This window comes from Melozone crissalis, unplaced genomic scaffold (assembly GCF_028551555.1).
Source record: "Melozone crissalis strain CALT ecotype California unplaced genomic scaffold, PUWL_Pcris_2 ptg000017l_1, whole genome shotgun sequence".
Lineage (NCBI taxonomy): Eukaryota > Metazoa > Chordata > Aves > Passeriformes > Passerellidae > Melozone > Melozone crissalis.
This window is the reverse complement of record NW_026535795.1, coordinates 5182578-5209678: the sequence shown is the minus strand read 5'-3', so window position 1 is coordinate 5209678 and position 27101 is coordinate 5182578. Positions and strand designations below refer to the sequence as shown.

At 48.0% G+C, this 27101-nt stretch overlaps 1 protein-coding gene across 2 annotated transcripts; it reads right to left on the bottom strand.

Annotated features, from left to right (window-relative positions):
• Nucleotides 1-1120: 1120 nt before the first annotated feature.
• SLCO4A1 (solute carrier organic anion transporter family member 4A1) lies at nucleotides 1121-26628 on the bottom strand. Of its 2 annotated transcripts, XM_054274764.1 has the most exons (13): nucleotides 26578-26623; nucleotides 15677-15732; nucleotides 14567-15564; nucleotides 12458-12548; nucleotides 11467-11588; nucleotides 10999-11110; nucleotides 6593-6747; nucleotides 5729-5924; nucleotides 5006-5171; nucleotides 4241-4413; nucleotides 3768-3832; nucleotides 3131-3279; nucleotides 1121-2347 (listed from the first exon to the last, which is right to left on the bottom strand). In XM_054274764.1, exons 3-13 carry the CDS (start codon nucleotides 15408-15410, stop codon nucleotides 2198-2200), a joined length of 2223 nt encoding a protein of 740 aa, XP_054130739.1. In that variant the 5' UTR covers nucleotides 15411-15564; nucleotides 15677-15732; nucleotides 26578-26623; the 3' UTR covers nucleotides 1121-2197. The 2 variants fall into 2 exon arrangements, with proteins under 2 accessions (XP_054130739.1, XP_054130740.1); XM_054274765.1 differs by lacking the exon at nucleotides 15677-15732 and having other exon boundaries at nucleotides 26578-26628.
• Between the last annotated feature and the right edge of the window lie 473 nt (nucleotides 26629-27101).

Genomic DNA, 27101 nt, shown 5'->3' with positions numbered 1-27101 from the left:
TTTCATAAATACATCATACATAAAATAAGCTCCCAAAATACATTCATGCATTTGCCCATCTAAGATCCCTGCTTGTACCCAAGGTGTCTAAGCTGGGAAGGGCAAGGCCTGGAGACAGGCTCATGCTTGCAGGTGGCTCCAAACCCAGGTGAAGGTGCTGGGGCAGGGCTGGGGTTAAATCCTGCATCAGTGGGTCTAATCCTGCCTCCCTAGAAAAACAGGGCTCTCCTGCATGCCCCATCAAAGCTGCACCAGCTGCCCTTCCACAAGCACCAAAATCCATCATCCATCTCACCCTTATCAGTTTTAGTTTTTCCAGCAGTTACTAGAGATAGAAACAGAATCATTGAATGGTTTGGGTTAAAAATAATTTTGTTTTGATCCCCTGCTGTGGGCAGAGACATCTTCAGCTAGACAGCTTTGCTCAAAATCCCAATCAAGCTGGCACTGAGCACTTCCAGGGATGGGGCAGGGGGCGCACAGTGTGTCCCAGCACTCCTCAGGGGCTGGGAAACAAGGGTTTGGAAGCAGGGAGGTCACCCTGTGGCTTTGCTGGAAGGGGATCTGTGAATGGAAGAAGCTGCTTTCCTCCACTGACCTGAATATCAACTCCACTCCCAGCAGCACCATCCCTGCCTGCAACAGGAACACTCTGAGAGTCAGTCCTCTGCTAATGAAGGAAGCAAATGCCCATCCTGTGTCCCTCTGTGGAAGCATAAATACACAGAATATACAAAAACATCTACAGAGCAGTTCTGAGTGGGAGCTGGCAGGAAGGAAGTGCAGTTGTGCAGCTCAGGGCTGCAGGTGCTGCCCTGTGACCACAGTGACACCAGGCAGGATTCCAGGGGCTCCCTCTGTTCCCCCTGGGGATGCACCTGCACCCTGTGGCTGTGCAAACACTGCACACCAAGCACCAAACCCTGTGGCTGTTCAGACACTGCACACCAAGCACCAAGCCCTCTGGCTGTTCAGACACTGCACACCAAGCACCAAGCCCTCTGGCTGTTCAGACACTGCACACCAAGCACCAAACCCTCTGGCTGTTCAGACACTGCACACCAAGCACCAAACCCTCTGGCTGTTCAGACACTGCACACCAAGCACCAGCCTGGCCTGATCTCCACTCAGAGGGCAGCCAGACTCACATGTGCCCCAGTTCTGTCCCTCAGAAATGTCCTGATCCATATTGCAAGAGCACATTCAAAGGTCATTTTGGGAACGCTGCCCTCTCTCCCTGCAAGAGTTACAGACCAGCTTCCCCCTTCCACAAGGCAGACCCACCCCTCAGGCTACTGGTCTAGAGACAAACTAAATTCACTCCAACCTTTCTGTTTACCCAAACCCACCGTCTTTACAGAACAACCCAAGATAAACATTGCATAGATCTGTATCTCACGCCTTCCCACGCCCAGCAAACAGCAAGAAGTTCAAGTTTTGCACAGTACATTACAAAAGGCATCGCTTTTAAACAACACAAATAAAAAAACTAAAGTGTCACCACGGTGTAAACCCTGCAATGAGTGAGGCAGTGAGTGTACAGTGCTTGGCAGCTCTGGGAATGGCTGCCTGTAGTGTACTGATGGATTTGCTAATCAAATCTCCTCTCCCAGTAATAGGAACTTGCATAATGAGAGGAGCTGCTCCTGAACAGAGTGATTCTGTGTGCCGTGGGAAGGAGGAGGACACTGCCAGGGCTGTCTGCTTTGCATGCAACAGTTCAAGGGCCAGTGACCCCTTTGCAGTGCAGGCTGCAGAACAGTAGTGCTCCTCCCCAGCTTGGAAGTCCCAACAGGAGCTTTGCTACAGTTGGCTTTACAATTGAGATATTCAATACAGTTGGCCCAGATTCTCTGCTGGTTTAAACCCCACATGCTCCATTGGAGTTACCAGTGATTACTTCCACAAGTGGAGAACGTGGTCCTGGCTTGTCACAGACACAGAATAAAGCTACAGTAGCCCTTTCTTTAAATAAAATTAAATAACTGCACGTGGCACCAGCGCACAACTTTAAATGTGCTTCTGCTGTTAAGAATATAGCAAAGCACACCAGTGGTCACTTAAATTATTTATCTTCAACTAAAAAAAGAATAAAAATTTAAAATATTACTGTTGATTTAAAAACCCCTTGGGAAACTGCATAATGTCTTCTCGTGGTATTTCTCAGTTTGAAAGAGTCTCTTGCATGTGGACAGCACTATATATCCTCTTCAGCTGTCAGTGAAGGCTTGTGCTCCTGGAGGTCTCTGCTGCCATTTTCAGATGCATCCAAGCTGCCTGGAGGTGACTCTGAAGGTGGAGGTTTGTAGAGTAAACAGGCCACTATAAAGAAGGTTGTCCCGAGCACCTGCAGCCATGGAGACACCTCATTACTCTCTGCTCTCCCCCAAAACCACCCCACATCTGCAATGAGCTTTGCTGAGCAAGCTTTGGGGAGGAGATGTTGGCCAGCCTGGGACGCAGAGCAGCATACAGAGCAAGAGGGGGTAAAAATCTGAATTTAGCCAGCCCCATAGCAATGGGAATTTGGGAAAGTTCAGCCTCACACAGACACCTGGAGCACAGTGCTGCATGAGCCAACAGTGCCTCAGCCTTTTGCTGGAAGGCTTTTGAAAACCCCTTTATCACAGCAGCTGCTAAACACTACTATCTAGGGCAAGTGCTTGTTTGGGAGCAGTTAAAATGATGGTTTTCTGCTAATAAATAAAGCCCACAGCTCTAAGCTCTCTTGTTTTCTAGCAGTGACTGGGGAATGGTTATTTACAGCCTGCCCACAATGCCATCCCTCACTCTCACTAATACACTGCACTTGGATATTTTACTCCATTTCTAGCAAAAATCACTTTGTTTGCTGTTGGAAGGAGGTATTTCATATGGTGCAATAGAAGCTGTAATCCTAGAAAATAATGGGAATTTAACAGAATGATGGTGTCTGGAGCACCATTACTCGATGAGAAGCTAACAGGGCTTTTGCCTTCCCTGAGAAACTTCTTGTGTGAAAATTTAATTTTGTCTGGGGCTGGGCCAGATCAGGGCAACTCAATTTTGTAAAAATCTTTCCCAGAGCAAAACATTATGTCCTAGAAACCTGTCTGCTTTACCAGGGAGTGGAGATAAGCAGCAGCATCACCTTGTAGACCAGTCCAGCGATGAGGGTGTAGCGGCTCATGGCTGAGTTCTGGTACACGTAGCAGGAGCCCTGCTCCCCACACTGGTCCTGCCACAGCAGGCAGGATTTATCAATCATGGAGCCAAAGGCAATGGGGCCAGGGATGCCTCCTGTGGGCAGACAGAGAGGGGGCACCTTCAGTTTGGGCAGCACTTTGCAGAAAAGCACCAAGCTCGGATGATACCATGATTAAGAGAACTCATCCTGCAGCATCCAGAGCTACCAGGTATCAAAAATATGCTGGATTTCAAGATCTGAGAGTCCAGCAGGTCTTTTGGCTGTCCTGACCTACAAACTGCACAAGAGCCAAAAGACACTCACAGGAGCTTCAACACCTCTGCTCCTTCTCCTTAAAATTAGAGCACATTGGCAGAATATTGAACCTTTGTCACCTGTGACATGTTATGGAACCCTCCAATCAGTTTGCAAATCACATGCAAAGGGGATTAGGTTGTCCTGGAAGACAGCAAAAGAAAGAAAGCATCCTCCTTTTCAGCAGTGTGTGTCCTACTCCCTTCTTTTCCAACCCAGTGTGTTTTATTCCTGGGTGACAGAACCACCAGACCTTTTTGGTGTTCAAATTCCCTCTGCTCCTTACCTAAGGTTCGTACCACAATCCACTGGATCCCGAGTGCAAAGGACCTTTGTCTGTCAGAGACACACCTGGGGAGAAAAAGGGGTTTGTTTAAAAAAGCTGCCAGGCTGCATCACCTCCCTGCTTCACAACTCCAGGTCCTTGGAGTTGTGCTCACCTGGGACCTGCAGCTCACCTGGGACCTGCAGCTCACCTGGGACCTCCATGCCTCTGGAGATTTAGGGTCACCCCAGTGCAGTGTCCCTCCACCCCTGCTGTCAATGTGTGTACCTCATGTCAGAGGACAAAGCTCCCAATGCTGAAATTTCCTTTCCCAGCTAGACTGGGACAGGAATTAGTCCTGATGTCTCCAGGCTGCCACCACCTCAGTGGTTCCCATCACACCTTTCCCATGCTTGATCCAGCAGGATAAAGCAGAGAGGAGGACATTGAGGCTTCCTGCAGTGCTGGCAGAGGACAAGGCCATCCCTGCTTACCTCAGAGTGGCAGTCAGGGCAGGAATGCTGCTCAGGAAGGTGAAGAGGATGACCACAAATATGAAGCACAGGAGCAAGGGCTTTTTGGCACAGGAGGAGGTGCATTTCCCTGCCTCTGCTTTGCCAGAGCCAGGCAGGAGGGCTTTGTCAACACAGCTGCATTCCTGGTAGACCTGGGAAAGAAAGGCTGGTGGGGGCTCTGCTGAGGAGAGCGGGGTGACAGTCAAAGCTTTAAAAATAAGAAATTCAGGGAGGGCAGAAAGCAGCTGGTTAGACTCCCAGAATGAAGTAGAAATCAAGCCGCATTTTTGACACACCTCTGTTTCCAAACAGGAAAATCAAGCAAGGGAAATTAACTCTGCCAGGCAGCTGAATATCGCCTCTACCCTCCCTAAGCCTTCACCTGACCCCATGAGCAACATGCTGGAAGGATGAGGAGCTGCATCATGTTCATCCAAGACCCAGGAGGAGCACTAGGACAGAAATCAGGGGCTTACCAAGCTCCCTGCCTGCCTGGGTGATTTTCCATGGATTTCAGCAGAGTTTGACCCAGAATGAGGCAAAGATGATTGGACACAATGAGAGAAGCAAAGCAGGGTGACCTCAGAGTACCTCCTGCCTTCATCTCACGTGGTACCTGAGAGCATCCACCGTGCCCTGCCTGATTTTACACTGATTTGCAGCAAAGCTGAAACCCTTTTGAGCCAGCCAAATCACTCAGAGGTGTGCCACCACCCTGCTCATGCACAGTGCTCCCAGACCTACCTTCTTGCCATTCCTGAGGTTTACAGACACACTTTTGCAGCCAGCGTGGCAGGGGGAGTAGTACATGATGCCATCAGTGCCACAGACAGGGCTGTAGGTGCCCTGCAGGCAGCCACACTGGGCATTGCAGGCTGCTGTCAGGTTGAGGTGCCCACCTGGCAAAGCACTGAGGGAAACACAGGAGCAGTCAGTGAGCAGCACTTCACAGGAGGAAATGGGGAGAGGAAGGGACAGTGGGAGTTGTGATGGATCCCCAGGTTTGGAAAGGCTTTCATCCCACCAAATTTTAACCATGCCCTGGAGCTGTCTCTCCCACAGTCACCAAGTGAGTTTAAGTGACCAGCTCTTAGGGTGACACTTCCATTCAGAGAGGAGATTCCCACTTTTGGTCCAGTTTATCCCACTGGAGAGAGATGGGGGCTGCTGCAAAGGCAGCTGAAGGGTGGAATATCTCCCACTCTGGTGCTGCTGATCTTCCATCCCTTACTAACTAGGGAGCCTCTTCCATAAACTCCATCTCACTGCAAAACTCAGGACATCTATTTTTTGTGTCTCACACAAAAAATCTATTTTCTGTCTCACACTCTGGTGTGAGACACCAACTTTCAACACCAACACATCCACACATAACTGCCACCAGCACTGTGTGAGTTACCCTGTTCTGAGCAGAGCCCCTCAGGACAGACAGACCCACAGACAGACAGACAGGGTGGTTGTTGTTACCTTCCATCGTACATCTGGGTTACTCCTGCCATGGGCATGTTAGGGCAGTGGATAAAAAAAATGAAGATGGCCAGCAGACTTGACACTGTGCAAAGCAAACACAGCTTGATGATTCCTGAGCAGCGCAGTTTGAGTTTATTCACGAGGAATCCTCCCAGGAATGTGCCTCCCCCTCCGGCTGGTACCACCAGATAACCTGAAAAGGAAGAGAAAAAAAAACCCACAAGTGAGTTTGGAAATGTCAGCAAGGAGTTTTCAGGTTTGAATACATTAATTGCAGTGTATTTTGCATATAAATGACTCCTTGCTTTCTGTGTGGCTTCTTGGTGGGAGTTCAGTGGATGTAGCTGTAGTGGGTGGTCCTGTGTAACAGCTCAGGTAATTTGGCATGAGCCTGTTAAGGCGGCTTTTCCTACCCAGAGATCTTACAACTGGCTCTTTGAGGAGTGCTGATGCTTGTTGGACACCATTCCTGGGTCTATGTTACAGCACTTGGGTGAGGATCTCCCAGTTTTTGGATGCTGATAAAATATCTCCCCCAGCTCTGACATCCCTCCCCAGAGGAAATGTTTAGCCAGTGGTTCCTGGTGATGCACTAGGAGGAATTACAATTATTTTGCCTTCCTCTAGAGGGTAACAGATGGCTACAGAAGTGACACATTTCCTCCTGATGTCAGTAGATGCAGCTCTGGAAATGCACTGGGTGTAGGTGTGCTGATAGGAAATGATCCCATCCAACAGCTGAAGGGGATAACCAGTCCATAATTAAACTGCAAAGCATCTGTCTCCATTCTAAATGAGCTAAAAGTGCTCTTCTATTTGTTGGCAAAATGGGAAAACATTGCAAAAACATGTTTTCCTTACCAAAAAAGGTGGCAGCTTCAGAGGCACTTAAACTGAACTGAGACTCCAGGAATTTGGGTCCAAAGGTGGACATCCCAGCAATCAGGGTTGCTTCAGTTGCTCCTGCTAAGCAGAGGAAGATGAAGGTGGGGTTCTTCAGAAGTAGCAGCACTGACCTGGGAAGGACAAATATATTGGAATTGAATCACTGATTTCAGGCACATTTTGATTTCAGGTCTTCCAAGTCAGAAGGATCACACACAGCATCCCATCATCCTGCAACTCTGAAAGGAAAAACACCAAAAGGAAGATAATTGGGGTTGAAGGAGGTTTTCCAGTCAATGACACAGAGTACATGTGTGTAACTCACGCTAAGGGCACCCACAACCTCTACATGGATGAATGATTTCAGCAGGAATTTTCCAACATTTGGGGTCAGGCTGAGTACTTTGTCTGTTTCAATGGGGCAATACTGAGAGGACATTACTCCTCACCAAATCTCCATCATTTCAAGGTTTTATGAGGGCCTGTTGGCAGATATCTTGGGACTCCTGACTCAACCAAGAGCAAATTTGTGCTACATCCTCACATACACACGTTACTTGTTCACCCACACTCTCAGAACAATAACAACCTCTGATAACCAGAGATGTTTTGTAACTCAGGGGAAATACCAAGCAAGCCTTTCTATATGGAGGAAACACCTCCAAGACACCTGAAAAACAGAAAGCAATCCTTCTGCCACAATCTAAGCCCAGTTTTACTCGAAGCTTAACTATAAATTGAGTAACTCCATTTTACTTTGACCCACTGGGATTTAGGAGAGAGCCACAGATATGCCTGAGAAATTGCCATGTGTCATTTATATGCAGATCCAGCAGAAAGGCCCTCAGGCACAGGGAATGGTCTCAATTATCTCTCACTATCTCGGATATTGGACTAAGAGGACTGACATTGATTCTCAGGGGATGTTTTGTAACCAGTTTCAAATTCTGCCCCATGACTTCCCTCTAGCCAAGCCCGGGCCAGTGCCATGGGTTGTCCCATTTCTGGGATGGGCACAAATCCTGCAAGAGCCATGCCATGGGATGCTCACAGAGCAGAAAGGAACAGTCACCACCTCCTGCTTTGGTGGAAATGTGAGATCAGAGAAAACCTGCCTTGGTACGAGCAAGGGAGAGACGTGCTGAGGCTCAGAGTCAGATTTATGCAACTTCACTCACATGGAGAATTTCATTACATCAAAAGAACAAAGAAGCTGAAAGACAGAAATGCCACACATTCCTACACTTTGATTACAGGGGGCTTTACACTGCCTAGCTCTTGGGATTAATTTAATGTACTATTTTATTTTCCAGATTTTTTTGACTGTGCTTTATTTAGAAGCATAAATTTTAATATTTTAGTGAGAAAATGCTTGTAGATCTTGTGGCTGAGGCAGAAAACAGACAGTGCTTTCACCTTTTTACAGAGAAGAGTTGCTCCCTGCACTAGTGTGACTTTCTGCCTGCTGCCCAAAAGTTACAGGCTGGACTTGCAAGTAGGAAAATGCAAAGGAACTCCTTTCAGCACTAAGAATAGGATTACTCAATTTAATCTGTCTGAAGACAGAAGATGTAGTTGTGAGGAGCTATGGCACATAAAACCTTACCAAAGGCAGCACAAACCTTTTTATTACATCAGCAGGACTTTAAACACACCCAGAAATCATCTAATTCTTGAATAGTCTTGGCAGTGCTCAGTTCTTGCAGCCAAAGGGATTTCAGGAGGCCCAGCACTGCAGAGGAGAATCCCACCAGCTAAAAAAGCTGAGCCTCCAAGGTTTTACTGATATGGGCACACACAGGAACTCTTTCTCACATAATGGTTCCCTGAGCAGGGTGGGACCACCTGCATGATCAGAGCCTACTCCTCAGAGCATGGCATGCTCAGGACACCCCAGATAAATGGATATTATCCAATTTTACAGCATGTGAATGGGGGCTTTTCCAGCAAAAAGTGACACCCACTGTCACGAGCACCAAGGGAACAGAGGGCACCACGTGCACCCCACAGGAACATAAACCAACCTCCCTTTGTTCCATTTCATGGCTTTTCTAAGTCCCACCCTGCACCTAATCCAGGGGTGATCAGTGAAATACTGACCACAGCTCCTTGTGCTGAAGATCAGGGCTTGCCATGCCAGGCAGTGATCCTCACAAACTCCACCCTGCAGCTTGCAGGGACAGAGCCCCCTCTTGGTACAGCTCTGCATGCCCTCCCTTTGAGCCCCTCTGCTCTGACAGGAGAGGTTACTCCATGACAGCAATCATATGGAAGCAGAGAAAGGAAAATGCTGTTTTATCAGGCCTTTTCAACCCAAGAGTTAATACAGAAGTGTCTCCAGGGCAGAGGATTAGGCTGTATGGGCTGAATTCCTGTAAGCTCTCAGGCAGCACCGTGAATGCAGCAACTCATGAACCTCACTTAGAAAGGACCTGATGGCATGGAACAGTATTTTATTTCATCAGTATTTCTGCTTATCTTTGTGAGACTGTTACTGCCTGTACTGTGAGAAAATGTGTGGCACAGAGTCCCTGACCAAGACAAAAGGAACAGGGAGTGTCCTTTGGCCTCACCCTCCAGCCTGGTCCACGTGTCCCCAGGAGCTGCCTGCACAGATGGGATCTCCTCCTTAATGCAAGTTTCCAGAGCAGAAAGCCTTGAAGGCACTTCCCTTTCATTAATCAAAACCAGGGACCACAAAAGTCTGTTGGGTTCCTGCTTTCAGAAAACACTGAGGTCTGGACTGGTCTGAATTGCCTGATACAAATTCCCACCTTTGGGGATTTATTATTCAGAAACAAGGAGTGAAAGATGCTCCTGGAGGAGGATTGTCTCTGTTCCTGCTGTCAGACAGCAGAAACAGTGGGAGCTTTGCTCCAGACAAGCAAGAAAAGCATCAAGCACTGAATATTATCCCTCTCTGCTGCCCTGTTTGTGTTGGTTTTAGTCACAGAGTTATCGTTATTTAAATGCAGCTTTTGAATTCAATTTCCGTGAGCAGAACAAGCCGTGACCTCGGAAAATGGCACCCAGTCAAGAATGCCATTTAATAACAGCACTGGAGTCTGCTCAGTGTAATATTCTTCATACAACTGCCTTAACCCCTGGTAAACTTCCTACAAAGTCTCCAAGCAGTTCAGATGGGTGTGAGTCGTTGTGTTGACACAACACAGCTCGACTGGTGCAGAATATTCCTGTTCTGAGCACCTGTTCTGCCTCCATCCTCTGCTGCCAGCACAACAAAGAGCTCAGCTAATGCTCAGAAGTGATTGCTGACAGCAGCTTGGGGTTTAGCAACATCTTTGCAGGGAGCAGCCATCACACATGAATAAAATCTCCTCCCTAAAAACAGTCCTGGGAGAAATAATAATTAAAAAAAAAAAAAGGAAGATCTCAATGGTAACAGATCCCCCTTATTGACTGCAAACTCCAAAAGGAATCAATATCCAGGTATGTTTGCAACATCCAGAGTCTCCATGCCAGCTAACCCCCTGCAATAAATAAAGCAGCACCTCTCCCCCTGCCCTCCATTTCAATACAACTCAGCACAACAAAAAAAAATCATAAAATATTTCAAAAATCCATAACAAAAATATGTTGTTAAAAGATCACATTTTATTTTGGCTCCTGCTTTGTTCCCATCACAGAGCTGAGCAGCAGCTCAAGATTAAGCAAGTTGCTGTGTCACTGCCTTGCTGGAGAGATAAGAAGTAGTAATATATAAAAGGTGGCTGGAAGATGTGAAGGCAAAAGAAAAAAAAGGAAACCAAGAATAAAAGAGAAAAGGAACTGAAAGTTACAGTGTGGTATATTTTGTTCCCTGGCTTTGGAAGGGAGCTGTGAGAATCACAGGGCCTGTTTCATCTTGTTTCTCATTAAAAATGACAAAACAGGGATCTAACCCAAGTAAAAATAGAGGAAAGGAATAAAGCCTCGAGGGGCTGGGGAGGAGGAGCTGCTGGAAACACACAACTGGGCCAGGTGAGGCAGAAATAATGCTGCTGGGGAAAGGGAGGGAGCTGGCAATGCCTGGGCATCTCCCATCACCTAAAGCTGGGCATCAAGCCACTCTCAATGAAACTCAGTGTGTGGCACAGCATTGCATGTGGATATGAGCTTCTGAAAACCCAGATGGGACCAGCCACTTGTCCCCTGCTCCCCCATGGGACCCCCAGCACCAGCTCTAGCTCAGCCTCTTTGCCAAGAGCTCCCAGACCTTGACAGGATCAGGTACCCTGACACCTCCTCTGCAAGAAAGTGTCATTGCCTGAAGAAGGGCAACACCTTGGAGCTGGCAGGGCTGAAGGAAGCTCAGCTTGGGCTCATCACTCTCCCTGCCCTTTGCAGGGCTCCCTAAGCTCTGTGTGGGGTGCTTTTCTCACCGAGGCAGGTCTTTCACTGTTTTCCCAAAGTCTGGATCCAATGCTTTCTTGTGGCTGCCATCCTTCAGCTGATGAGCCTCTGACACCCTCATGACAATGTAGCGCTGGGACCCTACATGAAAAACGAGAGGCAAAGGAACAAGGAGTGTGTCAGACATGGGGTATGCATGCTCCTGAAACCATGGATTTCCAGGGGGAAAACACAACATGACATCCTCCCTCTACCAACAGCTGCAAGGGACAAGCAGTAACAGAGGCAGATGGGGTGAAATCCATTTAGGAATTCCAACTTAAACAGAGGAAGCTGTTCCTTTGCTCCCACGTCCCCAGCTAGACACGTGCAGGAGGATGGATGGAAGTCCCAGGGTGAGAGGAGCACTGTGCAGTGCCAGCCCCAAACACCGAGCCCAGGAAGGAGCACTGTGCAGTCCCAGCCCCAAATCCCAAGCCCAGGAGGATCCCCTGTACCTGGGAGGCGCTGGGGGTAGCCCAGGATGGGGATGGAGATGAGCAGAGAGGCAGCTCCAGCCCCCAGGAAGCCGATCCACCAGGCCCCCACCCACAGCGTGTTCTCGGGGGCCATGTCAGTCCTGCAGGAAGAGAAGCCAAAGGGACAAAGGGACAGAGGAGATGGTTGGGGACGGAGCAGGGCAGCCCTGTGGGTCTTGCCCTGAGGCTGGTAGGGGCTAAAGGGTCATGGGGGTGACAGCAAAGGACACTGAGTGATCTGATGGGGATGCCATGTCCTCCATGCCTCCAGCCTCAGCACAGCACAACACGAGCACAGGAAATCACACCATTCTCATCATTCACCTCACTGCTTTTCAGCTGTGTTCTGAGGGTTGCAAAGATCCTTACTCCACCCCAAAAACATCCTTTGCAAAAAAACTGGTGGAAATAGCTCATTTCTTCCCCTGGAAACCCATTCCCCCTTTTTAATCCATTCATCTGGCCTAGTAAATGGTGTCCCTGCCTAAGGCAGAGGGGTTGGAACTAGATGGTCATTAATGTCCCTTCCAACCCAAAGCATTCTGTGATTCTGTGATCTACCAAAGAGCCTGGAAGGAAAGAAGAATAAATCACAAATATTACAAAGCAAGGAGGGACTAAGCATCCTGGTGGGATGGCTGGGAGGGCGAGCAGCACTGCTGGGAGCACCACCTCATCAGGGAACTCATTCAAAAAATCCACCTGCTGCTCACAGCCTCATTAGCACAGGCAGTGCAGCGTGAGGAAGGATTTAAGCTGACAGGTTTGTCAGCAATTTCCCTCAGCAGCAGCACTAATGCAAACCACCCTTCCAGCCTCCCTGCCTGCAGACACACCACCCAACACCCCAGGCACGCTTCCACCCAGCCACCAGCTCATTGCTCCAGATCATTGGTATTATTTTTTTTCTACCCCAAAGGAAACACAGAGCAGAAAGGGAAAGGAACAAGATTTTTTTTTAACGACTTACTCTCTGCCAATTTCAGTATAAATATTTAGAAACATTCCTCCTACCAGATAACCCGCTGCAGGCCCAAGGATTGCAGCAGTGTAGAAAACAGCTGAAAGGGAAAACAAGTTGTGTTAGACAACGTCAGCCAGGGATCCCCAGTGTGATTCCCTCCTGGATGCAGGATGCTCGGCCTCTGGCTGCCTCACACCCTTCCCACTAAACCACCAAGACGCAAACCCAGATCCTTCCAACAAGTTTTCCTCTCACACTTCTGTTCCAGGGAAGCTTTTGCATCCAACCTGGGAAGTTTTATAGTATGGGGCAGGTAAAACTGGTTCAGAATTAAACCATATTTAACAGGGATGCTGCTGATCCCACTGCCACATCCTGACTGCCACAGCAATGAGCAGCAGGATTCTCTCCCCACTGACAACACAAAATGTCTACACTAAACACAGCACCACTGGCACTTATTTCAGTTTGCTGTTTAAACCATGACACATGGAAAGATCAACTTGCTGATGATCTCCTTGTGATCTCCTTCCCACACTACACAGCCTTCTGATACAGCATGGGCAGACTGACACATTTTGAAATTGCTAAAAGATCACCCTTTTGGCACTTTCACCAACAGGCCTGTGAGTGTTTGGCAGCTGCTGAGTGACCAGTGATGCAGAGGAGTGAGCTGAGCCTCTTCTCTTGGCTGTGTTTGCACCAGCAGTAGCTGAGCAGCCCAGTGACCATCCCTGCTGTGCTGAGGCCTGAAGGGATGATGATCTAAAGATTTACATCAGATATAAATGATGGTGATAAAACACTGGCACAGGCTGCCCAAACAGGTGGTGGATATTCCAACCCTTGACAAGGTCAGACTGGATGTGTTTCTAAGCTGAGTTGAAGGTGTCCCTTCTCATTGGACTAGATGACCTTCAAAGGTCCTTTTGCCCAAACCATGCTGTGATTCTGTGCCCCCTTGCATGGATATGGGGTATGGCCTCACGGCTGTCTGCCAGTGATGCTAATGCCACACGGCTGGCCCCATGCCAGGAGCAGGAGGCACTGCCCACCTACAGGGCACAAGCTGTGGGAGGAAAAATACCCAACCGAGCTCACAGTTTTCCTCCTGGTAAACAACCAAAACAGAGCCACATCCCTCTGAGTTCCACCTCACCCCTCAACTGGAAGAAAAGGTTAAGCAGTGTTGGGAGAGGTGCTCCCAGAGTGGACTGGGAGATGATTTTTGGGGTCTCCAGCTGGTCAGAGTGACTCCAAGATAAGGTAGAAAGTCTCTTTTCCCAGCCCAGCAGTTGAAGAAGGAGTCAGAACTCTTCATTTCTGGGTCTCAAGGTTGTTTATTGTATCTTATCTATAAAATTCTTTCTCCTGACCTGCTGAGGTCCGCTCAGCAAGACAGTCAGAGGCACTCTGCCTGCCCTCAGGGCAGTGTTATCTTTTTATACTAAAAACTACGTGTACAATATTTACAATTACTTTTCAATACCCATCACCTATGTTACACAGTGAGCTTGTTTTTTCCAAGGGCTAAATCAAAGGCACAGCGGTCTTGGGCTCTGTGCCAAGGTCTCCAAGCCCCATGACAGGTTCTCGAGCCCTCCAGGGCAGGCAGAAGGATTTCCTGGGTTCCCACAATGATGAAGGACCATGGCCTCTCCCTCCCACCATCCTGCTGCTAAAGGGCTGGAGCTGCCCTTCTGTCACAGACATCTTTTATGAAAAATCCTTTCCTTAGGATTTTTCCTCCTGAGAAGCTGAGAGGCCTCAGGAACAAAATGTAAACATTGATTATCTGCTGCTGTGGAATGCAACAGGTGGATTTGTGATTGGCCCATGTTTGTTGTTTCTAATTAATGGCCAATCACAGCCCAGCTGGCTCGGACAGAGAGTCCGAGCCACAAGCCTTTATCATTCTTTCTTTTTCTATTCTTAGCTAGCCTTCTGATGAAATCCTTTCTTCTATTCTTTTAGTATAGTTTTAATGTAATATATACCATAAAATAATAAATCAAGCCTTCTGAAACATGGAGTCAGATCCTCGTCTCTTCCCTCATCCTAAGCCCTCATCCTAAGCCCCCTGTGAACACGGTCACATCCCTCAGCCCCACTCACCAATGTACACAGGGGAGTAGTTGGTCTTGACATTCTCATCCAAGTAGGTGACGCCGAGCGTGTAGAGCGGCGTGGCTCCCATGCCGTGCAGGAACTGCCCCAGCATGAAGACAAACCTGTAGCCAGAGAGGCTGGAGGCGGCCTGGGAGCAGGGCAGGCTCTGGTTCCCCCCGCAGACGCCAACATGGGCCGCCGAGCGCGCCTCGTAGGGGCCCGTGGTGAAGTGTGGCAGGGCGAAGAGCAGGGAGCCCAGCCCCATGAGCAGCACGCCCCAGCCCAGCCAGCGGGGCTTGTGGCCGTTGCCCCCGAAGTAGCTGACGAAGGTGAGGCAGACGCAGGCCGCGATGTCGTAGGAGCTGGCAATCAGCCCGCTCTGGTAGCTGCGCAGGTCGAAGCGGCGCTCGATGGAGGTGATGACGGTGTTGATGAAGCCGTTCACGGTCATGCCCTGCAGGAAGGAGGCCACGCAGAGGAAGAACAAGACTCCTTTGGATGTGTTGCAGGGCTGCAGGCAGCCGGGGGTGAAGGCCCCCCAGCCGCAGGCCAGTTCCTCCCCTTGGGCAGACACGTATTTGATCCCTTCCTCGAGCGGCGTCTGGTCCTGCGCCGGGCTGGGTGTGCAGAGGGGCTCAGCAGAGGAGTCTGAGGGGCTGGGGGCCCCTGAGGGGCTGGGGGCCCCTGAGGAGGCCACACCATTGCTCAGGGGGGTGCTGCAGCCATCGTCCTCCCTCGCTGTGCCCAATGGCTGGCCGGCCTCGCCGCCATGAGGGGATGGACGGGAGAAGTCAAGGGGCTGAGCAAAACAAAAGCCATTTTCTCTGGTGGAGTTCTGGGGCATTGCCATGAACGGGAATGCAGAGTCTGGTGGCACACTGAGGTGGGCTGGTGGCCAGGGTGGCTCTGTGGGGCAGCAAGGAGATGCAATGTCCAGGAGATGCAATTTTCAGCACTTACTTCAGTAGGGAGACGGCGAAGGTATGAGCCAAGACCATTCTGATCTGTGCAAAGAGAATTTTTACATGCCTTTATACAAAACAGTGCTCAAACCCCTCAAATATTCTTTTTTTTTTTTTTTTTAAAGACATATAAGCATTTCACTATGCAGTTTACCTGGTCACATGCCTTCCACCATGGGATGTGCTGGTACCTCAGGTGTCAGGGCATCACTAACATTACAGGAAAGAACAAAATATTCAAGAGCCTTAAAAGAAAAGCACCTCTAAGGCAGTGTCCCCACCGACTGAACCCCCTTATCCCTCCTCTGATAAAGACCTGCATCCCCCTTCTTCCCCCTGCAGAAAACAGCCCACACAGCTACAAGTTTCCCACTGCTAGAAGTCCTTTGGTCTCTCTTTCACACTCTGCCAATAACAGTTTATAATTATCCTGAAAAGTTTCCACAGTCAGATTGATTTTATTCCAAGCCCTCAGATCTGTTTACAACTATTCAGTAAAATCCTTTCTATAACTAATTAGACTACATGCCATTTCAGAGCAGGCTGGAGGGCAGAGGCAGCTGACTCTAACCTGATTACCAATGCAGACTGCCTTCTTTCACCCTGTTCCTGTGCATTGCACCACCTGACCCTGCCAGCAACCAAGAGTATTTTTCCTTAAATGCCTTGGCTGAACTATAAATGATGAAAATAATAAGTTTTTCCCTTGAATACTGGTCTTAAATATGCAACAAATGCTGAGCGAGAACTGTTTAATAAGAAAGCATCCTCAAAGCATCCTGTATTTCTCAGTAATTTTGCCAATACCTGTTTGAGAGCTTCCCATAAAAATGTTCCCCCTGAGATGACAGTCTCATCAGCATGGAAGTGGGAAAAAGGGCTTTTTTTTTTCCTGATAAAATGAGCTATGTTCAGATGGCTGTAACCTGGGAATATTGCAGCCTTTGGTGAAGACTTTAATACTTATCTGTGTGTTGCTGTAAAAAAATGATCGACATTTGCTAAATAGATGTGTTTCTCTGCACCAGCAGGTCTTGCAGGCACTGGGGCAGGAGGACTTGGCAGAAAGTGATGCTCAGAGCACCACCAAGGTGCTGCTCCTACCCCAGAAGGGCAGGGGACAGCCCACACATGCTACCAAATCTTAAACATTCATGTCAGGAGTTGACAACACGTGTTTGCAACACATCTGGTCAAAGTATTGGGCTTCATAAACAAATGAGGTCCAACTTTCACTTGCAAATAACTTTATCTCAATTACCCTGTCTGGGGAGCAGTGTTCATGGACTATTTCCCATTTCAAGCTCCAGATTCCAGCAGAGATTTGATGACAGTGCAGGGCAGGTGAGCCTGGCATCACTTTGCAGCTCCATGCTGGACTCCTCCAGATAACTCCTACCTTAGTTGGCTGAGTACAACCAAGTAACTTTGATCTGTTAAGTGTAAATGCAAAAACTGACTGCAGGGGTTGAAATTTTGCTGCAGAGACAGACTGTTGTAATGTGCTGGCACAAAAAAATGATGCCTTGCTGCGAGGCTCTATTTTTTCCACTTTTTTTGCCTCTCCAGTGTTCTTATGACTCTTACAGCTCTAAATCTGTTTCTCATCTTTGGATGCAATATTGGAAGCAATAAATAAGCCTGCTTTAGCACTCTGTTAAAGTCAGGAGTGATTATTAGGTGCTGAATCAGGCTCTAAGGGGCGGAATGGTTCATACTCATGTAAATCAAACGCCTCCTTGCACAGCAGCCAGGGCTGCAGCTGCACCCTCCTCCTATCAAACTTGTATCAGACTCATGTCTGATGTTACACTTGACTGCACTTGTAAAGAAGGTTTCTTGGCTGGGGATTGATTTTGCTCTCACTGATTTCAGCAGATAGAAGCAGCACATCTCTGTTATTACCTGATATGCAAGCAGGAGCCCTGAGCTCCCCAACCAGCCCTGCTTCACCCTGGAGGAAAAACTCCTTTAAACACTGGGATCTCTCCTTTGATACCTCATGAATTTATATTGCTATTTTGGTATTTCATGAGTCAGGAAAGAGACTACAGCTCTTCATCAAAGGTTTTATTTCCTTGGTGGCAGCGGTCTGGGCCACCAGACCCAGGTGACCACATCATCCCCTCTTCAACTCCTGCCACTGTTAACAGCAAACAGGGTGAAACCTTTCCAAGAAAGCAGCCAGCCTTTCCTCCAGGCAGCAGATGTTTCCCCCCACTCAGAAGCTTTCTCAGCCCCAACACCCCCTCCTGCACCCATCCCAGTGGACCTGGGCTAATGACTGGTGCCCAGGTGCTGTGGGCAGGGAGCCCACTCCCGCTCTGTGCCGCCCCCAGAGCTGCTTGGCACCTCCTGAAGTATTTATAAACTGGCTGTGACACCTTCACTGTGGGTATCAGCTTTCACAGGAGCCATATGCCACTTCAGAGGACAAAATATAATCTTCAGGGGAAAAAAATCCAAGCAACTTCATGCACTTCCTAATCATTCATATTCTTCCAAGCCATCCATTTATCGCCTCCCATTCATCTCTGTTTTTAATGACTCAGCGGGTGATTTCTTGCTTACACTGAATCAGTCCCAATGCTATTATCTCTCTGCCATAGATTTCCTCATTTTGCTGCAAAATTTCTTTTTTTTCCACTGTACAGCTGGTTCCAGAGTGCCAACGTTATCGAGTCAACACAGCAGAAGTAGCAAGGCAATGAAAGCATATGATTTGTATTTCCTGATGAAATCTGTAAAGACTTCCCCCCCCATAATATTTAGCATTAAATCAATAGTAAAACTTACAAGCTTTTCATCAGGTGATCATTTAAAAAGTCACAGGACCAATTAAAAACATTTTGTATTTCTGCCAAGGACTGCAATGAGATTAATGTTGCAAATTAACTCATAACTGACATGCAAAATAATCCCATTTGCTGAAACATGCCCAATAATAGTTAATCTTCCCTTCCACATTACGGTTTTTTGACTTTTATATGGTATTATTGTGGCAAATAACATCTATACATAACTTCTGCTTTCCACAGCTGAGCACAGTTTATGAGTAGACTTAGCATTTTTTTCAATTCAATTGTACACATGGAGATATTTCCTAATGAAGAGGGGTAAGGGATTAAAAATGATCAGGAAATGTACTGCAAACAGGAGAGGAGCAGCCCCAGGCAATGCTTGGTGGCTGTGATGGGTCTCCTCTATTTTTATTTTCCTCGATGTGTGAGCGAGCCTGGAATTACTGATCAAGTACTTAGAATCTGGTCCATATCCAAGTCCATATCCAAGTACCAAGCTCATATTACTGCAGCAAAGGATAAATTAATCTGGGTTTGTCCATTTAACTTCTCTTGGTAACACACAGTGAATTTTCCTCGGAGAGTTTGGCTTCAGAGGATTAGCAGCACTCCTTCTGTCATGGCTGATAAACACCATGTGGATCAAGTGTAATCCACTGGCTGCTTTAGGAGTGGGGAAGCCTCCAGAAGTGAGATAAATCCACGTCCCACTCCCGTGAACAGGGCTTGTCCTTAGGGCACTGGCTCAGGGCAAGGGAGATAAAAGCAAGAATGGGATGAGTGAATTGTTCTGAGTAACACTGAGCTGGTTTCCTGGCAGCTGAGGAACTTCACCCAGCTCACACCAAGTGTAAACCTTACATTTTTAGCCCAGTTTTTCAAAGCATCCCTTTGGATCAGCAATACAGAGGATGGTGCTGTTGTGGGATTGGCACGAGGGCAGGACTGGAATGTTTGATAAGCAATTCCTGTGGGAACAGCGTGGTCCTGCACACATGGAAAAGTTTCAGGAATGAGAAACACACCCAGAGACAGCCAGCTGACCATGTACTGAATGCTGTGCTCACCATCAGTGCTGCAGGGACAGACAGGATGAGGGAGGAACTTCCTAGGAATGGAGGGCAATAGGAATATCCTGACTCATCCCTCATGTCAGAGACCAGCTTTTACATCATTAGACCTACTGAGTCTGAAACATGGAAGAGAGCAGCAAAAACTGGCTTTGAGTTATCACATGAGCAAGGACATATTTATAATTACATAAATTCCAAATAGTAGAGCTTAGCACTCACAAACCCTTTGTGTGTTTTCCAAGTGCTTTCCATTCACTGGGAAATTATTGCAATATACGCAAGGAATCAGGAAGGTGGCTTGGATAATTTTCAATTAGCTGCTCGAAAATGCTTTGAAGATACATCTAGACAGATTTTCTGAGTCTATTTACTTGTTCCAGCTTATCTGTGCAAATACAATTGGCTGCAGCTGCCTCAGACCATCTTTAGAAACTTGCAGTGCCAATGTACAGAGCAGATTTAACCCGGACATTGCTTTTGCCATAGCACAGATTAACCAGACAAAAGGGTCTTTTATGCTATAATTCCTAACTTCCCCCTCCCTAATGTCACTCTGGCTTTAATGTCTTTTTGCTACCCATACATTTGGCCAGTGCTGGCATAGCACTGTGCCTTCCATCACTGCCACTGCCCATGGAGCTGGGTGATTCCAGATACACCACCAGCATTTTCCCAACCCCTAGCCCTGCATGGTGTAATTTTCCATCATTTGGATTCTTACAATCCATTAAAGAATGTTATATATTCAGCACACTTTCTGCATGAGCTGCTGGTCAGCTCTTCCCAAGGATTACCAGTTAGTTCCTACAGCTGTCCCTTTTCTCTTTCCAAGCAGAAGATGCAGACTCAGGCAAATCCTTTATGATGTAAGAAATTAAACAAAATGAGCAAAACCCAAATAAAGAATGTGAGACACGTGATTCTCTGGTGCTTCTAAATATAGAAGCACTAAAATGTAAAAAATGCAACATCCTGTGTTACACAACTCAAGGATGCTGAGAATGGATGGATTTCAGAATAGATGTGTTTCAATAATGGATGTATTTCAAATAATAGATGTATTTCAATATTATTGAGATTCAATAATCTCATGTTGACATTTACGATGGTTTACAGGCACTTACACTTTTTTATACTTACAGTTTGATCAATATGAAGGTAGAAACAAAAAAGAAAACCAGATTAAATGTTACCATGAAACTACCTAGAATTCACTTTTTCTTGAGACACAATTGCTTTCCAGCTCCTCTTCTCTGCACTACAGGGACTTTCTGGGGAAAATTACATACTACAAGGTCATTTTGCTCTACCAGCCAAGGACAGAGCTTGAGCTTTCTATGACAAATACTCCAACTTAGTCCTGTGTTGGGGGGCTGGATGCCCACTCATTCAAGTCCAACCAGACAACACAGAGCTCGGTGGAGTACATTACGAGAGCTAAAATCATCACATAAAAAGAAGCCTGCTGTTCATCAGCACCTCCTGCAACACTCACCACAGGACAACATAAGATGGGCAGGGTGGAAACACAGAGCCTGGTGAGAGCAGGAGAGACACACACCAAGGATTCAGTTGAGGGAAGGGCATTTCCCCACAAATCTCCTTGTTTTTTGTAGATCAGCAAGTTACAGCTTCCCCAAACAGCCCAGGGAGCCTGAGCTCACCGGTGCACACCGCTTAGCCTGGATCTTGTTTAACATCCAGTGATGCTCCCTAATCCTCTTAGGTATTAGTATTGAGATTCCTGCCAAGCAGGGGAACAGCAGAGCCTCCCAGACAGCACTTAAATGAACTCACTGCTTGAAATGTGCAATGCTTCAAAATGCAGCAGAACTCCAGCTGTTCTGCTTTGGTTAACCTCAAATTAGCACCTTGGAGGTCACTGCGCCGTGAAAATGCAAAGTTAAATCACCTCCATTTCTGTGCCTCAGGTGACTCCCCAGGAAGCAATTCTGCTCTAGGACTGCAATTTTTTCTCTCATAATGACTTGTTTAAAGCTAAGTACCTAATCTGAGTTAGACATTCCTATTGTGTCTCTGCTGCCAACTGCAAGGAGATCATCACACTCAGCTTACCCACAGCCCTCAAATCACAGAAGTGCAGAATGATTTGGCTTGGATGGGAGCTCAGAGACCATCCAGTTTCTGTCCATGAGCAGGGACACCTTCCACTATCCCAGGCTGCTCCAAGCCCCATCCAACCTGGCATTGGACACTTCCAGGGATGCAGGGGCAACCTCAGCTTCCCTGGGTAACCTGTGCCAGGGCCTCACCACCCTCACATGGAATAATTTCTTCCAAATATCTAACCCAAAACTACTTTCTTTCAGTTTGAAGCTACTCCCACTTGTCTATCACTCTGTGCCCCTGTAAAAATTCCTTCTCCAGCTTCCTTTAGGCACTGGAAGGGGCTCTAAAGTCTCCCCAGAGCCATACCTTCTCCAGGCTGAACAACCCCAGCTGTGAGAGCCTGTACTCCCAACAGAAGTGTTCCACCCTCAGTCCTCTCCCTGTCTCCACAAGGATTATTTTGCATTGCTAAATCACCCATTATTGCAGATATGATCTGGAGAAGGAACAGGTACACAATCATATTTCTGTTGGATTAGCTGAGGATATTACTCCCAGCTTATCCTGGCCTCGTGTTGGCTACCACAACAGAAACAATATTTGATCTAGCACAAAGCCAGATGGTGCAGAATTAACCCATTCAGCACAAATCTGATGTGGCACAGGGAATTTGGTCCAGCATTGGCACAGGCTCACATGGCTGTAAGACTTCTGACACGGCACCTGCAGCCTCTAGGTTTCCTGATACCAAGTACTCCCCACCCATCCCCTAAAGATGACCTAAACAGGCATCACACTTCATTTTATTTCATGCTTTTAGATAAACAGAATGTCATCTTGCAGATAATTTGCATTTGCTCATGCAATCCCCTAGATCTTGCCAGGCTGTGGTACATTGGGGGATTTCTCTGAAGAGGGCAGATCCCTATTTGTGTCATTGAGAGGAAATGATGAATACTTTCAAATGGATGACTTACCTTCATTCTCTGACTCAAAATCCCACAACCAAGAATCAGAGCAGCTATGAAATGAAGGGCAGGAACTAAAACCAAAGGGGAATTGGGGCAGAGCACAAGATCAGCACAGTGGCCACTGCCACCAAGGATGGGTGGAAGAAGCCAACCTGGTATGCTCCCTCCCTTAGAAACCTCAGATTCATTCCAAAGGCAGCTCCTTGTACTGCAAGCTCCAACCAGAGGGTGCAGCAACATCTCATGCAGAAAGGCCTGAACATCTCAAGCATGATGCCCACAAAGCACAAGGGGTTGTAAAAGGGCAGGTGCATCCTGGCTGTGCTGTCCGTGCCTGCTGGCTTCTCCCATGGCTGGATGCCTCTAAATAAATAAAAATCCACTCTGATCAGAGGAGGTGAGACTCCACCAACTCCTTTGAGAGGTGGAAAAATGCTGAGCCATATCCTTCAGCATTGAGAAGCCCAGCTCAGTATGAAACAGCAATTCTACACACACACACATCAACATCCACACCAAGGGACAGAGATAGAGATGCTCAGAGGTGAGTGCACACACACTGCAAGCACCACAGGCCCTGCAGGCTGCCACATCCTTCATCTGACTGGCTGAGATTCTGTTTCCTACTGGGCTTTTAAAGCAGAAGAATATTGAATTAAAATTTCAAACCTGATTTATTTGGAATATGGCACGCTAAAAAGATTGATGCAGTTTTTCAAGGAGAGGCTAGGAGACAAGAAAAATCTAAAAGAGCTCAAGACCTTCAGATATTTTGGGGACTTTTTATTTCTGTGTCATGGGTTGCTACCATTTATCAAAACTTTAAAATCTAAATGTTTTTTTTTCCTCTCTTAATCCCATCCCAAAAAATAAATTCCTATCACAGAGGATATCCAAAGCACTTGAACTGACAAATATGAAGCTACAAAAATGACAAAAAGTATTTTTTCTTGGATTTTTTTGTTCAGCCAGAATATTACAAAATCAAAGTATTTTTTAGGGAAAAAAGTGTTTGATCCTGCTTTCTCAACATAGAAATGACTCCCTAACTCCTTCAAACCATCAGCCACAGTTAAACAAAGCTTGTCAGCATTTCATTTTTCTTCTTGAAGCAACCAAGCCAAGCTCTGGGAGCTCCAGTGACTGAAGATTATTGATGCCATACAGCAATATGCCATTAACAATAGCAACTAAATTCAGTTTTATTGTAACTCTACAGATGTCAGTGAAGTAGCACAAGTGAATAAAGGGAACTTCACTGCTCCAGGAATTTCAAGAGCTGCTGGAAAGGCTCAGCACTTTCAGGATAAACAGAGTATTTCCCAGTGCTAACATATGCCCACCGCTCAAGCTCATTTACAATCTAGAGGTGGAATTGACACTATTTCTGGCAGCAGCAACATTGCAGAAGCCCAGGTTCAGGGGTACTTCTGCCTGAAGAGAGATTTAAGGTTAGAACAACACTGCTCTGCTAATAATAAACACTTCACTGCCTCATCACATGCTCTCCTCTGCACTCGAGAGAGCTCTGACATGAAATCCACTGAAGTTAGTGGCCCTCTCTGAGCACTTGTCTACAATCACTTATCCCATCTGCTGAACTGGGGTGGATGGTTTTGTGTGGGATTCAGAGCAGATAAGTCTGTGGCTCTGTGGGAGCGTTTTCCCCAGACCATGTGTGCAGGAACTCTTTGTTCTCCAGTCCCGCGTCCAGCGGCTCGCACGCCACCGGGTCACTCGGGGCCAAGATGGAACAAAACTAATCCTGGGGTGGGGAGCTCTAGGAATAAATCAGGGCTGAAAAGGGAAAGGAGAGTGGCTGCAGGAGAGGAGATCCCACAGGCACACGGGGCTGGGATAGCTGGGCGCAGGTGCAGGGAGAGCCACGCTGCCACTGACTGTGGACAAAGCCCCTGATCCTGCCTGGGGCACGCTCTGGGCTGCTCCAGCTCCCAAATTCTGCTCCTCTGCACAAGGATAAGCCCCTCACCAGACCAAGACAATGCACTTTTTAACTGTGCTGGGGAAGCACAGCACCCTTCAGGTGGCCAGAGAAACCCAGGCCAATGCAGTTCATTACATCCATAACAGCCTGTGCATGGTTGATAACTCCTACTGGTGCCTTAACACAGTGACCTCAATTCATTTAGCACAAAATCCAAAGGGGGAATCTCTCCCCTGAAATCATACCCAGCATCTCACTAACCCGCCAGGAAAAAGCTGCCAACTCTGTTCCGTGGGTGCAGAGTCTTGCAAAACTTTTCCACCATTCACTGTGATTATGCAAGATACAAATGTCCCGGGCTCTGAATAATCAACTTAACAGGCAATACCTCAAGGAACACACGAGGAAGACAAAAAACCCAAACGGTAAAGCAGAATGTATGGTGATTATGAGCACCTTCATCCATGCAAAGTCAGGATTCTGGGCTTGGTATACCCAATTAAAATAAAGAAAATCAAAACAAGTGCTCAGTGATGCTTTTTGGGGTGGACTGAGCAAAATGAGCAGCATAAAACAGAGCAATGATTCCCTGCTACTGCAGGGTGTAAAGCCCCAAATGGGAGGGCAGGATCCTCCCCAGCATGTTCCGTGCTGCAAAGTCACACACACAAAAAAAGATTAAAACTGCCTGGAGGAGTTTGCAGTCATGAGGCACCGAGCAGCTGGATGCTGATCTCCCTAAGCCGGTGGGTATTTCTTTTGTTAGTGGCTGATCCCATCTTCCCCCGTGCCTGCAAATCTCTAATCTCTGTAAAGACTTCCAGCGAGTGCTTGCTCAGGTAGTTCCTGGTGTCGCTGGCCAAGAATATCCAACCCAGGCAGGAATCGCTGCTTCCCCGGCTCATCTCTCATCCCAGCGTCACACTTCGTGTTCCTGCCACTGTCACCGAGCAGGTTTGCCCCGTGGGCAGGAGAACTGAAGGGGCTGTCAGAGGAGTGGCCGCTTCCCAGGGCTCCAGGTGGCACTTGTGACACCTGAGCCCCTCATCACTCACCGCAGGGCTCTGATGGAGCCCTGGCAGGGCAGGTGGCTCTGATCTGTCCCCCCAGCCCGCCCAGGGCACAGAGCTGCTGCTTCAGTTTCCGACCACTTCTGGCAGTTTGCAAGCCAGACGTCTTTGCATATAAATAGCTACATTTTTTTTTCCCTTTTCATTATTTGACTAACCCGTTCCACCCCCAGCTTCATCCTCTCTCACGTTTACAAGAACTCTGACACACTTTTCTGAAGATCTCCTTTGTGATTATTTCTGCCTCAAATGCTATTTTAGTGTCTGTTTTTACAATCAAGTGGCACTACAGAAAGCAGGAGCCCAGAAATATATATATATATATAAAAAGAGGTGCCAGGCAGGGATAACTTCAGGTTTGTAGTGTGTTGCCTGGTAAAATCAAACAGACTATAAAATGGTAATAAAATGTTAATGCAACAAACTCATGTGATTAAGGTCCACTTGTGCTTTTTAGGCTCTCAGAGCTGAAAAACATGGTTTTATTACAGCAGCTTTTGATTTTTATCATTTGAACAAATGGGTTATAAAAGTAATATAGAACAAGTAACTAAAGTGCTCCGATTCCACCAGCATCCTGCCTGCTACTAACTTCAGTTCGGCGCCTGTGAAACTGATTCATTTATCATTAACGTAACATTTTTTCTTGTTGTGAGGATCCCGCCATGCCACTTTACTACCTTCCCCTACTTTTAAAGGAAATGAGCATCTTTTAAATTTTCTATAGCAAGACACGGTCACGCTATAAGGAAAACCCCAAACCGCAGTGATTCAGTCCGAGCACTGCTCCAGGCAGCAACGCAGCCTTGCAGCATCCTCTCAGACCATGGCAAAGCGGAAAGCCTCAATGATTTGGAGCCATTTCGGTCACTCTCCCCTCGTGATATCCACCGGGCTGTTCCCAGCCACCAAAAGCTCCCAGAGCGGGGCTGAGCTCCCCGTGAGCTCCGCATCCCCATCCCCGCGCCCTCGGGGCTCCCCCGCAGCCGCGTGGGCACCGCCCGGCAGGTCCTGCCCAGGCTGGGAGGCTCTGCCGGCCATGCCCCGGTCTCGCATCTCTCCCCGCACCCCGTGCCCGCTGCAGTGCCCGCTGCAGTGCCCAGCGCGATAGCCGGTGCCCGGTACCTGCTGCCGCCGCCGCTGCCCGCGCTTCGCCGCCTCCGCTCGGCGCTGAGCGCGGGGCCGGGCCGGGGCGGGCGGAGCCCTGACAGACGGACAGACAGACTGACAGACAGCCGCTCCAATCGCCGGCACTGCCGCCGCCCGCCGGGCCAATGGCGGGAGGGACGGGAGGGATGCGGGCCGAGCGACGGGGATGGGAGCTGGGCAGCGGGCTCTGTGTCTGGGGCAAGGAAAGGAGGAGAGGGATAGGGGAGCGAGGAGAAAGGGGTGAGGAAAGAGCAGGGGTAGGGTTTCGGTATCACATCAAACCCTGCTCATTTCCCGGCCCCATGCGCACCTGCAGCCTCGCAGCCGCCAGGGTCTATCCCAGCCTCCCTGCACCCCCGGCGGGCTCATTGGGAAATTCTGGGATGAATCTCTGCCCCAGACCGAGGGGAAATCAGTGCTGCACCCGCGTGTTTGGTGGCAGAGAGCAGCGACAGGACTTTGCTCTTTCCTCCAGCTATTGCTGGTGCAGGAGGTAAAGT